Consider the following 15,555-nt stretch of genomic DNA (forward strand, 5'->3'; position numbering starts at 1 on the left):
TTAGTATTTACTTGTATTTCGTTTAAAACTAAAGAGATCGGTTATTTTTCTTTAATTATGCGCTACAAAATAATAATACTTTAGTTATCTGCTTAATATATCTATTAATTTGAATTACAAATGTCACAAAAACAATTTCGTTGCGGATTAAAGTACAAACATTCATATAAGTACACAATTCAAACTCGTCAACTGTTTGTTCTCAGACCACACAACAAAAATACTTACACATATACTAGTATAATAATCCACAAGAGCCCCCACGACTATTATTGCCACAACAATTATTGCTTTTTAGAATGTTAAACCAATTTCGCGTGGATCATGAGACGAGTTGAACGAATGTCTAATTTTCAAATCGCCTTTTACAAATCACCAACAATTATGGAAATATGGACGTACTCCATTTCATCCAAGGTGGAAGCGCATTTCTTTACAAAATCTACTGCCTATAAAATCACAGAAAACAAGCTAGAAGGGACCTTAAAAGAATGGGGTGCTAAGAAGAGGATGCTGTTAAACGTATTGTTTTATTTATGAACTGCAGATAAATTAGTAGCCCAATTTTCTTTACTGCACCTATTTCGGTGAAAATTATAGTATGGATGGCATTAGAAATGAGTTATAAACACCAACTTTAGTTACGATATCCCATTACCAAAAAAGTAATTCTTTTAAGGTGCTAGTGATTTTGACAAGAGTTCAGGACAAGTTCGGTTCCGATATCGTCGAAAACAAACTAGTTTTTAGTACCAATTGTGAACTACATTCATCTACACATACAAGTACAAGTATAGTGGACCGATTTTGGGGAATCCTTGGAATACAGCGAACAAAACAAAAAGTAATAGTATTAAAAATGAGTCTGATATTGTTATAAACCAAAAAGTTATTTTTATATTTCTCTGATTTGAGAACCGCTCTACATGATTTACAAATTAATATAAAACAAACAAACGGAGATAAAAGAATCTGAAAGGCATCTTCTATATCTTCTATCAAAACACAAAATACGCTGTCTTAAAATGGCACTTGTATCCCAAAGCTGTAGGATCCAAAATACAACACAGAGTTGAAAGCTAAGTTTAAATATTTAGAGGAGTTTTCGAGAAATAATTTTTTTGTAGAAGGCGAATGCGATCTTAGGGGGGCTGAGACTCAAGCAGCTAACGAGTTAGTACGAATAACCGAAATTCGTCGTCCATTTAAGAAGGAGGGAGGGTGGGGGCTTAATATTGATTACACTGGATGGGTTGGATTTACGTGAACTTAACGTTGTAAGTAGTTGCTAGGAGTTTTGATTTGATTCCTTAGATACTTTTGTTTTGATTTTCGAAACATCTCTCTATTCGTTGCTCGTGGTAATGGGCTCTACCTTAATGCTGCTCGAACTGATGTCGGTGGATGAGGCTCTTCCCGTAGCAATGCTCGTTGCTGGCGCGGTGGATGTTGCCGTGGTTGCCGGCGAGGACGAGGACGCGACGCCGCTGACCAGCTCGGCCAAATCGTCGGCGAAGAGCTGTGTGGGAGAGTATTCGCGTTTGTAGCTTCCTATCTCTAGGCCGAGCTCTGGCAATGGCAAAGGCGAATGCAAGTGCGGGGTGTCGCTGCGCAGCGGACTCGCCTGTCGCCGCTCGGAAGACGCCGCTGCCTTCGACTTATCAGCAATATGTTGCTGTTGTTGTTGCTGTTGTTGCTGCTGCTGATGTTGCTGTTGCTGCTGATGTTGCTGCTGTAGGGCGCTGGCGGCGGCAGACGCCGATGTTGCTGTTGCGGCGGCTGCATGGGACATGGACATGGAACTGGCACCGAAATTTGTCTTGTGGGGCTGCATGAGATGCGCCTGCTGCTGCAGCAGTGCATGTTGCTGCTGCAGCTGTAACTGTTGCAGGTGTTGCTGTTGCTGCTGGCCCAGTAGCGAGGCGGCGGCGGGATCGCGCAATGCGACGGCCATACTGGGCGGCAGGCCCGAGAGCGCGTGCATGGCTGCGGGACCGCAGGGCGAGGGCGCATGCCGTGGTCCCAGCGATGGATTCGACCCGCTGCTCAGCGCCGGCGATATGCTCGCCTTGGGCAGCGGTATGCCGCCGGGCACCGGATGCGGCTGCAAATGCGGGGGCAGATTGAATAGTCCCGGCGGTGGTCCACCACTTTCCGCGTGCTGATGCTGGTGTTGCTGCGCGGCCGCTGCCATTTGCATCTGTTGACGTAGATTTTGCGCCACTGCCGCGACGGCGGCTGCGGTTTCCTGCGACATTTGTTGTTCGGCAGCTGTTCCGGATCCGCCGCTACCGACCGCCCCGCTGGGCATGCCATTGGGACAAGCCAACGATCCCAGGCTAGGGCCGCCGGCTGTCATGCCACTAGATCCGGGATAGTTAAGAGACAGATCCTGGAAAGGAAACACGGGCTAACCCGTGCGCTGATTAGTGCCTTTTCATAATGGCAGATTATCAATAAAATAGGAAATGAAAAGCCTCATACTAGTTAGATCATGTACAGAGTTTTTCAAGAGCCACTACATGTGTTTAGATGCTGCTTAGTCGATATTCCAATCGGAATCATATTTTGGGCTGCGATTGTGGTTTGAAATTATATACAAAGTTGTTTGGAAACATTAAACCCAAAAGTAGGGTAATACGCGGTGGTTTAATCTTATATGGAAAAATGATTATAAAACAAATCTCTTCCACACAAGAAGCCTTCAGAGTTAGTTCTGAAGATTAAAAGTGAAATCCCAAAATTCCTCACAACACAATGTTCCGATCTGAAAACTGGTATGAATATACTATATATTTAACTGAAAGTCTGTTACTATTTTCAAATGTTTTTAAGTTTGGTTGAAACTACTTGAAAATTGGGAAAATTTAACCCAAAAGTGGGTTAAAAGCCGCTCTTTGCTACACAAGAAACTGTGTGTTTGAAATTTTGCATTATTTATGACAACTAGACTAATAATTCACCTGCCTGACCATCAGCCATGATATGTGAGTATGAATCAAATTCAAAATAGTTTCGAAATAATTAGAATATGAGGACTTTTACACTGAACTCTATATCCCCTATATTATCTGTGCAAATTCAAAGTTTTTCTGAGAAATGGGTAAAACGCTATTTACCGAATGACGTCCATAGGGCGGCAAATGCGAGCTCATGCCGTCATCCTTTATTTCTTTGGCATCACGAAACACTACCGTCTTAATTACACCCTTGATATGCTCGTCTGGCCAGATCCCCAGTAATATGCGCTGCGGTCTTCCGCGCCCCTTCGGCCTCAGATCGGGTCCGCCATCGATGGAGGGTCCCAGCATATTGTGGACACGATTCGCATATAGCACAAACGTTGGATAGGGTATGTCGTATTTGCGAGCCGCCTGCGATAATGATAGGCCCTCCTTCAGGACGCTGAAAATGGCCTCGGCCATGGTCTCGGGGCGCCAGGATTTGAGCGGACCACGTTCACGAAAGCGCATGTGGTGCATCAGATTTTGGTTGGTATTCCAGCATTTCTGCCACATCGACTGCAGTTGGTATTGGTAACTGTCTGCTGGGTATTACATTTCATCCAAAAGAGACGCGATCAATAGAGAGAGAGAGCGGGAGAGAGAGAGATGTGGATAAAGGTAGTTATGGGAACATTTTGCTTTGTGTAAAGAGCATCTACAAACCAGCCAGCGTCGATGCGGTACCTCCCATCCAAGCGTGTGAGTTCTCCAGCATTTTGGCCTGCAAAAATAAAAATAAAGGAATACATTTAACATTGTTTAGGAAATATTATAATATTAATATGGACATAAAGAATTACATACATATTTCTCTTATTTAATATTGTTTTTTTTTCCAAATTAATTTCACTTTTCTGGCGTCGAAAGAACAGAAGACCTATTCCCTATTCAGACACTGTTTTAAGATATAATCCCAAAATAAATTGATATTTTTGTAAAGATGTGTTCTTTTTTTTCGTTTAAAATAGAGCTGATATCAAAGGTTGCTTAAAATGTTGTGGTTGCTTTTCAAATCCGTCGAGTTTGATTATTTGTCTAAATAAGGAAATCTAATTTTTGTGACTAGTGCATTAATTTATAAGAATATTTCTTGTCGCACTAGGAATTAATAATAAAAATTAATAAGAGATTATGTATTTAGGCTTGCGTAAACTGGTTGTGAATTATAAACAAACAGTTGAAACTAATAAAAAGAAATCACTTAAAAAGGACTAATTTATTTTGGTCACATATAGGGTTTACTATTGGAAATAATTCTAGCCGTGAACTGACTAATTTAGTTGCAAATGTATGTATTTATTACTCGTGTGCAATCATTCCATATCTGAACACATACTTTTGAAACCGCTGACTCGCAGAGACGGAACTTTTTGTGCTTCAAGTGCTTCAAGTGGTATCCAAAACAGTCATACTATGTATATATTTGTAACAATATTTAAATCGCTTGGGTTCGAGGCCAGTTGTTTCTTTCTGTGTAACTGTGGCTTGAATTAATGGCCTATACGGATTAGCTGTTGGCAAGTCAGTTCGCTAAATTGACTTGCAAAATTGACCCATTTTCATTATAAGTTGGATATTTTTTTTTTACTCATCTCACCATTTTTTCCGCCCTTTCTTCATTAGTATTTTTATTTCGAGTGTGTGGGTGTGTGTGTAGGATTGCGGGCGGAACGGTTACATTCAATTGCATTGCTGAGCATTTGAGAAGAGTTGTTTGGTCGCTTCGTGCCGCTGTCTATTTGCTGAGTGTCGTGGCGGCTTAGGGCGTGGTCGATTGAGGCGGGTATAGTAGGGGGAGGGGCACGGCTCGTCAGTCGGGCAAGTTTGTATTGAATTCACTAATTGCATAACAAAGTAACATTTGCATGTTGTGCCACATGCATACATCTATCTATCTATCTATCTATCTATCTATATGTAAATGTGTATATGTGTGTGTGTGTGTGTGTGCACTGTTATACATTATGCGTTAACTGGCGGCGCCGTTAGTCGAGATGCAGCGATACGGGCATATAACTTCATTCATTTCGTATCGCTGCTCTACAAATCTCATCAAGTAGCTTCACAGCCCTCCAAAGCCTTTCTAGCCACTTGCCCCCATTTTTTGCTGTTGTTGTTGTTGCGAAAAGTGTATGCATTTGTTGTTGTTGCAATTGTTATAACAACGAATATTCAATATGCAGAAATTGTTGCCTACTTTCAGGCGAATCACACACCTATTTACACACATCTGCATTTAGCACGCAGATATATAGCACATATATAGCGATGTAAAAACGTATAATACAATACCATTTTCTTTTCAAATTGCGAAATATATTAAACAATACAATGACTACGCGCTCGACTTTTAGAAAATTATGCTTCAGTGTTTATACAAGAGTATATTAGATGTTACAGCAAGAAGGAGGCGTCTGTCCGTCCGTATGAACACCTGGATCTCATAGACTATGAGAGATAGAAACACTAAATTTTGCAAAAAGATGCCTTATGTGTGTACGCTATACGAGTTTGTTTAATTTTTTGGTTTCCCCCCCCCCCCCCCCCCCCACTTCACCCCTATGGAGGTTTTCTTGATTTTCCTTTCGTATAATCGCCTATATCTCGGACACTATAAGACCTAGGAACACCAAATTTTAGTCCCAGTTGCCTTATGTGAATACGCAGAAAATGTGTATTTTGGAATTCCCCTCCCTCTCCCCGGCAATTGGTGATTTTCCCTAACTCCGGTATTTCTTGGAATTTTAATTGAAATTCGGAAAATACATCCAGTTAATGATTATGAGTATGTATGCTAAGTCTCATAATGATGGACCGATTTGTTGTTACTGCTTTGCACACAGACACACAAAAACAAACACATACACGCATAGACACGCATAATTATTCTACACATATGTACAGAGTATTTCAAAGTCGAGACACCCTAATTGTTAACAATTGTGATTTTTTGAATTACATTTTTTATTCTACACATAGGTACAGAGTTTGTTGTTAAAGAGTTGATTTTTAAAGTGAAATAAAGCTTTACATTATTTTGTACCGACAATCCGCTAATGGATTGAAAGATATGAAGGCTCGATGATAGGGAGAATAGGGAATCGCGGAGAATAAAATTAACTAACAGGATCACATACGCGTAGTGCCAGCTAATGGTCCGTTATTGATGTTGAACTCGACTCGAATCGTATTAACAATGCATGGGTCGCTGCTTGGCCGGTTTAGGTTTAGGTTTAGGTTCTGGGTCGGGTTCGGGTTCGGGTCCGTATCGCTTCGCTTTGATGCAAAATCGAAACGTGGTCAACTTCATTTCGCTTAATTTCGCGTTGGTTCGCCCACATCCCACCACATATATATACATATAGGTATATCTATATATATGTATGTAAATGTGTGTGTGTAGCTGAAGCGTCGCGGGATGCATGGACGCTAATCCGACTAGTGTGCCTCTCAAACAGCAATGAGGAGCTCGCCACACCAAACCACACCCAATTTCGCACACCACCACCCCATTGGGTTATGCCCTGACATTTTGGCAGCACCAACAACAACAACAACAACAAGAGCAACAACAACAAGAGAAGCGAGTGCAGAGTGCAGTCTGCACCAAGACTGTCAAATGAGTTGTAATGAAATCTCGTTCAGAGTGCCGTCGTCTGTGGATGTGGATGTGGCAGATGGCAGGTGGCAGGCAGGCAGGTAGGCAGCCAGGCAGACCGGCTTTGGTCAGTCACACATGGAATAAATAAATAATTAAGCATGTATTTGGCGTACGTATTATATTGAAGGCAGGTGGGTAATAAGCACACACACATACACACACACACAAATGTATGCTAATGTAGGTGTGTGTATGAGTGTGCAAATGTCTTTGACACGAACTTACGCATTTGCGTGATTAGTCTCAATAGTTGCTGGCATTTAGCTGCGGCTTCAGCTGTCGTTCTTGCAACAGAGGCTTCGATGCAGCAGCAGCAGCAGCAGCACAATCCGCCACCATTTTGTTGTTATTAGAGGCCAGCCACCCTTTTCAGAGCCACGTGGTTGGTTCAATAAGTCTTTGATAAACAATATGTTAATAGATTGATTTCTTCTTAAGCCCTTTAAGGAATGTGTTTTCAAAAGCGTTTCAAAATGGCAAATGTTTTAGTGACGGAGATCCATTGTTAAATTGAGGGCCAATTCTTTGGGTATTTGTTATTTTCTTTTATTTTATTTAGTACATCTGTCGTTTATAATAATTAATATATTTGGATATGTATGTGGATTGTGGATATGGAAACAGTTTAAGGCGATATCGAAACTGTAATAACTTGCTAAAATCTCACTTTCTTCTTGGCATGTTTGGTCAATAATGCTACTTATATTATTAATTTGAGATCCTAACATCCTAAGCTGATCTAAAACAGTTTTGTTCGAAACGTTCTTTGAAGTGTTTTTTGTTTTTTTTTGCTTCTTTAACGACTTCAATATTTTTCCCTTACTCCACTTCTCCATGTCCGGTAATAGAATATGCTCATTGAAATCATTCCAGTGTACATTTTACTATGATCCTAAATTGATTTTAAAAATATTTGTTCAAAACGTTCTTAAAGTAGGCAAATTTTTTAAAGATAATTTTCTCTAACGACTTGAATATTTTTCCGTAGTTCAACTTGTAATAGAAAATGTCAATTCTAGTGTGTATTGAAAACAATTTCAATCGTCATTTAAATTCAATAAACTGCATTATTTTAACGAAAGATTAGTTTATTCTTTTTGGCCCTATGTAGGCTTTTATTTTCTTCAAGTATCGTTTTTTTTTTGTTACAAACATTTGTATATTCTAATAGGGTCACAAAATATCTAAAAGTTGAAGAAAAGGTGTCTAAGGCTTCGAAAAAATTTGCTTGTTTGATTGAAGACGCAATATTGTTATGTATTTTCGTACCAGAGATTTGAATATTATTATTATTTTAAATATATTTTAAAGCTCTTAGATTATTCGAATCATTCGTACATTTATTTCATTTCCACAGTGGGCCTTTCGAGGTCTATAGCTTGAAATACTTACTAAGAAATGCCTAAAAATCTGTCTGGAAAAATTAATTTCGACCATTTGCTGATTAAAAATGGTCCAGAGTGCGTTGCATAGTAGTTCAAGCTAATGACAAGTAAGAATATTTAAAAAAAAAAGCAAAACTATCCGCCATGATATATATATATTTTTAGTCGCCAATACTTGTATCGTAGCTTTCTAGAAGCCCACTGTCTTTTAGACTTCACTGTCATATTTCAGAGGAAATATATAGGCAAGAAATTGAATCTATTGATTTAAGTGAGGTCTTCGCTCCATAATATCCACCAAAGGGTGCTTTTTCTAATGTACTCTCAAGTACTTCATAGCTTCCAATAAACATTCCCAGCTCAGTTCAACTTTTGTGGATATAAGACGTGATTTAGGTTGATTTACAGTCCAATACGACGATGCATAAGAGATGCAGAGTTTCAATCAACTGTGGCTTTTTTTCTTTCAAATAAAAGTGTTCGATCTCAGCACGAAACTCAGTGTTAATGGCATTAATCGACTGGGAATATCAATGTACAGTAAGTTGGGAAGCAGTGCGAATATCGAACTCATAAAATTGTTAAAACTCATTGAGCCACCCTCGTAATATTGTTTTTTTATTATTGCTATTTTTATGATTGCTGTCAGCGCCCAGACATCGACACCTTCGCAATTGGCGCAAACGCCCTCAAGTGTCAAGAAGCCAGCCAGGAAAAAGGTGTGGCAGACCAGGCAATTGAAACTCTCTAAAAGGGAAGACGACGACGACGACGACAACTTCGAGACACTGAGCCCACATGCAAGGGCCACAGGGCCACAGGACCGCAGGACCAAACGCCCAGCCGCTCAATTGCCTACTTAGTGAAGCGTTAAACCCACAGCCAGTATATTGGGCGTAAAAAATGTTGTGTACGAAACCAAACCAAACCGAACCGAACCGAACCCTAACCCCCCTCAAAAAAGAGCACTTGTGTGTGGTGGAGTGGTGCGGGGTGGTGTGGGGTGGGGTGGTTGTGGTTCTCAAATGCATGCCGGCGGGGGTTAGACAACTTTTTGATTCGTTCAAGCAAAAAGCCGCGCAATGCAATTTAACCAAATTCGCAGCAGGAAATGCCACGAGGCAAGCAACAAATATAATGTAACGTCACAAATCGCCTTGCAGGAAATTATAAAATCCTATACATATACACACACATATATATATATATGTATATGTATGCGTGTGCAGGTGGGTGCGCAAAACCCAAAATTAATTAGTGCGAAAAATATTATTGAATGTCAGAGCAGAGTGTGCCGAGTGTGTCTCGCAAAAACTTGTTTTAGTTTTTAAGTTTAACGCGAAGCTCATTTCCTCGTAAACACACACACACACACACACACACACACATAGGCACATGCAAGTGAGTGTGTGTTGGCCCTGGCTTTTATTTGATTTCCTCGCTAAAACTAACTACCAATACCTAATAACAACAACAAGAACAGGAACAACAACAAATAATGTCAGACTAGGCAACGTTTGCAGAAAATTATAATATGGCGACATATTGTATTTCCAGCAGCCGAGCTCGAGTGCTCTCCAGTCTGCTCCGTTCCACAATCCCTTACCTTCCCTGCTTCCCTGCTATCGGGACGGTTCCAGGTTGTTGCGATGAGGCAGAGCTGTGCGTGAAACAGCGTGACCGTATCTGGAACGCCAGAAAATATCGAACATCTATGTGGAGTCTTTCGTCTTACGAGTTAATGCTTTAAAATCATGTTCTCGTGTATGAGAAAATTATAAGAAGCCTCTGATATTTGCGTTAACTTAACACTTAAAGCCTGATCGTGCCTATAGCTATATCATATAGTTGTGCGATTAAGTTGAAGTTTAGTCATATGCTGTAAGGGCTCGATTTTGGTTGAGATTGCTTGCAAAACAAACTATTTGTTGCGAGATTCCAGTTGGAATTCGCCTTGCTTTTGTCATTGAAGAGTCTACAGAACACGGACAAAACTTTTCTGTGGGACTAGTGTGGTTGAAAAATCAAACGATTTTGCTTCTTTGTTTAAAAGAATAGTAATACATAGAATGTAACAATTAATGCTTCTCTATTAGTATTATCCGCAAATCCGCATTCAGTTAAATCATGCAGATTTGAAATCGGTAAATGTGTTCTAAGGTTCATATATGCTTTCATGATTTCCCATTCAAATGTGATTTGAATTGCACATATTCGGAGAAGGCCATTCAAGCTTTTCTTATCAAAGACATTACACCAATAACAATATACCTATTGCACAGATAAATCTAATCTTAATTTCCAATTCTGGAAAAGTCTCTCCTCTATCAGTTGGCAACAGTTTCTGTTTGTCACGCGAACATCTCTAACATGAGGTAAATAATTCTGATACGAACTTCCCTCCGTACTCGCAGAAAATTTATACAATTAGGAAGCAGTGTATGTGTATGTGTAAGTGCAGAAAAAAACCAAACTTCATGAATTTAATAATCAAACCATCGATGGTTAAATGGTTGCTCGAGTACACCACACATCGAGCACCACTTCGGGTACATGTAACGCCGACTCATACATACTCGTATATTCGTATATTCGCTACACTTTTCGTACCCATATCTATGTAAAAATACTCGTACAACATATAGTATACATATATGAATGAATACACACACACACACACATATGCATATCTAAGTATAGTGCGAGTATAAAAGTCTGGGAGGAAGTGCGGTTTATAAGTATTGGGTCGCATTTGCTTTAGAATTCATTTATTTGTAAATGCGATTGCGAATCACATTTTCAGCAATTTGTGAACTGTATTATTTAAAGATTACACAAATGGATTTAGTTTAGAAACATGTTTCGAGAAATGCAAAAATGTGCAGAAATGAATTAAGTGGAAGTGTATTTGGGTGTTGGGGAAAAAGGTTTTAAAACGAAAAAATAAATAAATGAATACTTGAAATCATATTCAATTTAAATTGTATTTGTCTTTGGAATACCCTACGTCTATGAAGTTTTCTCTTTAATATCTGCTCAAAACTCATTTTTCCTGTATTAGGATCGTTTCTAAAAGATATTTTCGCCCCAGTGGGTAAGTCGTCTGCCCATAATTGAGGGGCTTTCTATTTCTATAGGATACTATCTAAGGTTTAAAAAGTATACACATTTTTTGATACTCTTGAAAGAGGCTTTCCAAAATACTTGTATATATTATTAAAATCCTAAACAAAACTAATTTAATTAAATGGACAGTCAATTCATCTCATCTTACTTGTAGTTAAAAAGTGTTAAGCCCTTTTGCAGTCCCTGTTGTGGAAATTCAACAGAAAATTGAACGGCTATCAAACAATATTGTTTTCAGAATCAAATTTAGATTCGCAATTTCCGTTCGCGTGTGGTTGGGAGCGGAAATTTTTGGAAAACTGCTGCGTCGAGTTTTTAATTTGCGTATCTCTGTGAATGGATCTGTGCGAACAGCAATATTCTAAACTCTTGCGCCTAAGGTCCCGGTAGTTGTGTTGCCCTGCGTCGCGTCGCGTCGCGTCGCCTCGCGGCTCTTCAACTTCAGCTTTCTATATGTATATATACATATAACCCATCTAGCCTCAATGTATGCAATAATTTTTTAGTTCCGCTTTTAGTTCCCCGTACTCGTATGTTTTGTGTGCAACGGTTAGGGAACAACTTTTGTTGTGTTTTAAAAGTATTGCGCCGGTGCCGACATCTACATCGAGTATATACATACGTGTGTTTTTAAAGTTAACGCATTATTTTGTCGATTGATTGTCGGTTACTGACGCTCGGCGCAGCAATTATTGAAGCATTTTCACCTGCGTATGCAAAACTTTTTGTTCCTTGTTGTAAAAATTACAGCAGTTTTTAACTAACAGCGATAAAAAGTGCACGCAAAAAAGTAAGTTGTGATTTGTTTTATAAACAGAGGAGCAGAGAGGTTGATGTTTGTAATGCGGTATTCGCAATTAGTCTGCAAATTAAACCCATTTGGGGTAACAGTAAAAAAAAAAACAAAAACAAACAAAGCAACTTTATATCATATTGTTTGATTTTGATTCGGTTCCTAATACTAACGCAGAAAATATGTTTTTTCTGTACTGTTTTCCAGAAAGGGTAAAGACTGCCATACAAGTATATTGGCAGAAAATAAAAAAGAAGAATTTTTTGTTTTGACTTTTTCTTTGAAAAGACTTTCTAACATGTAGTTGTCCTTTACAATTTCTCTTTTAAACTTATAGTTCTGATACCTGTAGTTGGGATTAAATTATTATTAGATTTGCTGAAAAATAAATTGAGCGCATAACAATAGGGCTAAAATTCTCAACATCTCTATGCATTATTTGAACTAGAAAATATGTTTCAAATCAGTGAAAACATTGCTCCTTAATTTTTCCCCACTTAAGGGTAAAATTTCACAAAAATATCGGCTAGAATTTATTGAAAATAAGCTTGAGTTAAATATGAATAAATGCATCAATAAATGGGGGTTTTGCATGAAAAATTGGTAAAAAAAAATATGACTGAAAACAAGTCTTTAAATTAATTTAATCATTGATTCAAAATTTGCCCCCATTTAAGGGTCAAATTTCAATTTGTACTGACTTAAAGCAGGGAAGCAAACTTGAGTTGAAATTTAAGCTCCTTAACTTAAATATTTAGGTCTGCGCTAAATCTGTATGACTCTATCAATTTTATAAACAGCTACATATACATTTAAATTTTAATGATACTTGTAAAAAAAAACAAGAGTCCTTTTCCCAGAAGTTGTATGCATACGAGTACAGTTTCCGTTTGCTTTATAGCTGACTATTTCATATTACCTTCATACTTTCGGCAAGAATATGCAATCGCCTGCATTATGGATTACAGTTAGAAGGTGGCGCGCTACCCTAAGTGGGACAGATCAATAAAATTGCAAATTCCGTTATTCTAGAGAACAAAAAGCCTGAGTATACATTGCAATTCAGACTGAATTATTCAGAGTGTTTCGCTATGCAGCATTTTTTTTCCAAGTCGGGCAGGCGGGCCACTTTTAATTTTTGGTCGTGTTGGGGGACATGTCGGCATACTATATTTCGACAACTTTCAAATGACAAATTGACTGCTGAATGTCTTGCAACTGTTTGTTTTCAGCTGTTGTGCAATAAAAGTCTATTTATTATTAAAGCGGGTAAATACAGCTATGCAAAAAGAAGCAGGCAATGGGAATGGCCGTATCGGTGGAGGGCAACATGTGATTATCAGAAATTTGTTAGTACATGGGAAGCGGACCGTGCAGGTATTATTTTTAAATCGCTTAAGGTTACGACGATAAAGTTTGTTTGCAAATTTAGGTTAGAAGAGCTTCGAGAAAAGCCGTGCCACATGCATTGCTACTAAATACCCTAAATATGACAACTTACGGAGCATTTTTAAATGGCTTTGCTAAATGTAACATCCGAAGAAAGTGTTTATGTTTGTTCGAACGCATCGAAACGTCTGTCTGTATGAACGTCTGATTCTCTAAAGCTTTAATAGCCAACGCTGCCAAACATGGTATACTCTCTCGTATTCCTTCTCTTGAGATTATTTATTGAGATATAGCTTGTCGTTGTCATACTGCTCTCATATTTTGCAATGGAAATCTTTTCTCGCTGCAAATCGAAGCAAAAGTTCTGTTTTTTTTTTGGTTTCCGAAGCCACATACACGAATACTACCTTGCTGTAGTAAACTTTTTATGGAAGTTTTATTAAGCCTAAGAAATTTAAGGATTTAAGGAATTGGAAAACTCCCCCACTCCTCTGCTATAAGAATATTAAAGAAGCTATAGTATGTTATAGGATTTGGTCTTTACATTCTTTTCTGTCGGATTCATTAGCTCATCATAATATTTAGTTGGCCTGTTTATAGAGTATTTGCGTGTAAATACTCGTATTTCGACCAACTTTAGAAATTGGTATTTTTTCGTGTACCTTTAGCGTAGTTGTTACTTGCTATGTTTTGAGACGCTTCCGATGTTAATTGTTGTTGTTTATTTAAGGCTTTGTTGTTGCCCCTGCCACTGCCACTGCCGCCGCCGTCAGTCTTAGGATTGGCACTTGATTGGCGTATTTTCCTGTTGCATATTCAAATAAGTTGGCACATGCATTTAAATATTTGAACAGCGCTCGAGCACGGGATGGTCCCACTTGCGAACTTTAAGTTCAACTGAAATGTGTGCAATTTTCCCATCAAGCCGAATATTTTGTAAGCACTTTTAATTAAATAAATCAGATAAGTACGCGCGAATACATTGACATTTCATCTGTCGGGTAATTTATTATTTTGTTGCTATTATGATTGCTGTTTGTTGTTATTGTTACTGTTGTTGTTATTGTTGTTGTTGTGTCGATGTATATGCCTGTTATTATAGCCGACTGTTGTCACTGTTACTTCCATATGGACTGTGTCGCAAATATTTGTATAAATACTGCGGAAAATCCATAATCGAATTACATCGGCTGTGGCTCCATCTCTGTGGCTGTGTCGGCGGTGTCTGATTGTATCGATTTAATTGAATCCTTAACACTTTGGAGCTACTTATGGTCGCACAGTGTATGCGTAATTTTTTCATCCACACCCCCTACTCCTTTTATGTTTCATTACTGGGTAGTAGGTCAGAAAAACCAGAAGGACCGGAATGGGCAATTAAGTATTGATTGCTCTTCTATGGCATTTTGACTGTCCGTCCTCAGTGCCTGAACTTCCCCCTCCCCCACAGTGTAGTGTGTGTGTTAAATAAATGTATTCCATAATGTTCTTTCGCACCACTTGCTCTGCAGTTTGCAGCCTTACTTGTATGCGTTTACGCCGCCAGTTTGGTTTTTCCAATTGATTTGTCCTTTTTTCAATAAGTTCGAACAATCAACAAAAACAAAAAAGGTGCTGTCCCGGCTTCCACTGCCTTGCACGCCGCACTTATCGTTTTTTAATTTTATACATATGCCTGTTTACGAGCATATGAGTATGGCTGGATGAATGGATGGTTGGATGGATGGTTGGTTGCATGGATGCATGGATGTATGTGTGTCACCACACACAGCTTATTGGCATATTGACAATTACGCACGCGATACATATAAATATCGAAAATGGCAGCAGCGGCAGATAAATTTAATTGACAACTCACTGGACCCAGAAAGCACAGAGACCCATGCGGCTGAGTAGATCAGAGTCGACCCGAGCCGAGCCGAACCGAGTCCAAGTCCGAGACTGAGGCGCTAAACTGACAGCAACGTGACTCATTCACGACTCCAGCACATCTACAGATATTATGGATCACACTGCTCATCTAAACCTTAGAGTTGAGCTCTACATTAAAATGCGACAGCAAAACATACTAAAGAAGAAGTACATTTTTATTTGGTAGACCTCACCACAATGTCACCTAATTAATGTTCAATATCCTGCACCCGCCGGGGTCACCAAACTTGTTCCCTTTTGACTAAAGAAAGGAAAATTGCTGCC

General features: G+C 39.0%; 1 protein-coding gene across 1 annotated transcript in view; it reads right to left on the reverse strand.

Annotated features, from left to right (window-relative positions):
- Positions 1–925: 925 nt before the first annotated feature.
- The window catches only part of LOC115632638 (protein bric-a-brac 1), a 62,594-nt gene continuing 47,964 nt past the window's right edge, over positions 926–15,555 (reverse strand). The window contains exons 4-7 of the mRNA XM_030529868.1: positions 3,669–3,726; positions 3,120–3,544; positions 1,848–2,392; positions 926–1,742 (exon numbers count right to left, since the gene is read on the reverse strand). Coding sequence (XP_030385728.1) covers positions 1,346–1,742; positions 1,848–2,392; positions 3,120–3,544; positions 3,669–3,726 — 1,425 coding nt within the window. The 3' untranslated portion in view covers positions 926–1,345. The remainder of the gene's footprint in view (positions 1,743–1,847; positions 2,393–3,119; positions 3,545–3,668; positions 3,727–15,555) is intronic.

Source organism: Scaptodrosophila lebanonensis, unplaced genomic scaffold, assembly GCF_003285725.1.
Source record: "Scaptodrosophila lebanonensis strain 11010-0011.00,11010-0021.00 unplaced genomic scaffold, SlebRS2 tig00001415-arrow-pilon, whole genome shotgun sequence".
NCBI lineage: Eukaryota > Metazoa > Arthropoda > Insecta > Diptera > Drosophilidae > Scaptodrosophila > Scaptodrosophila lebanonensis.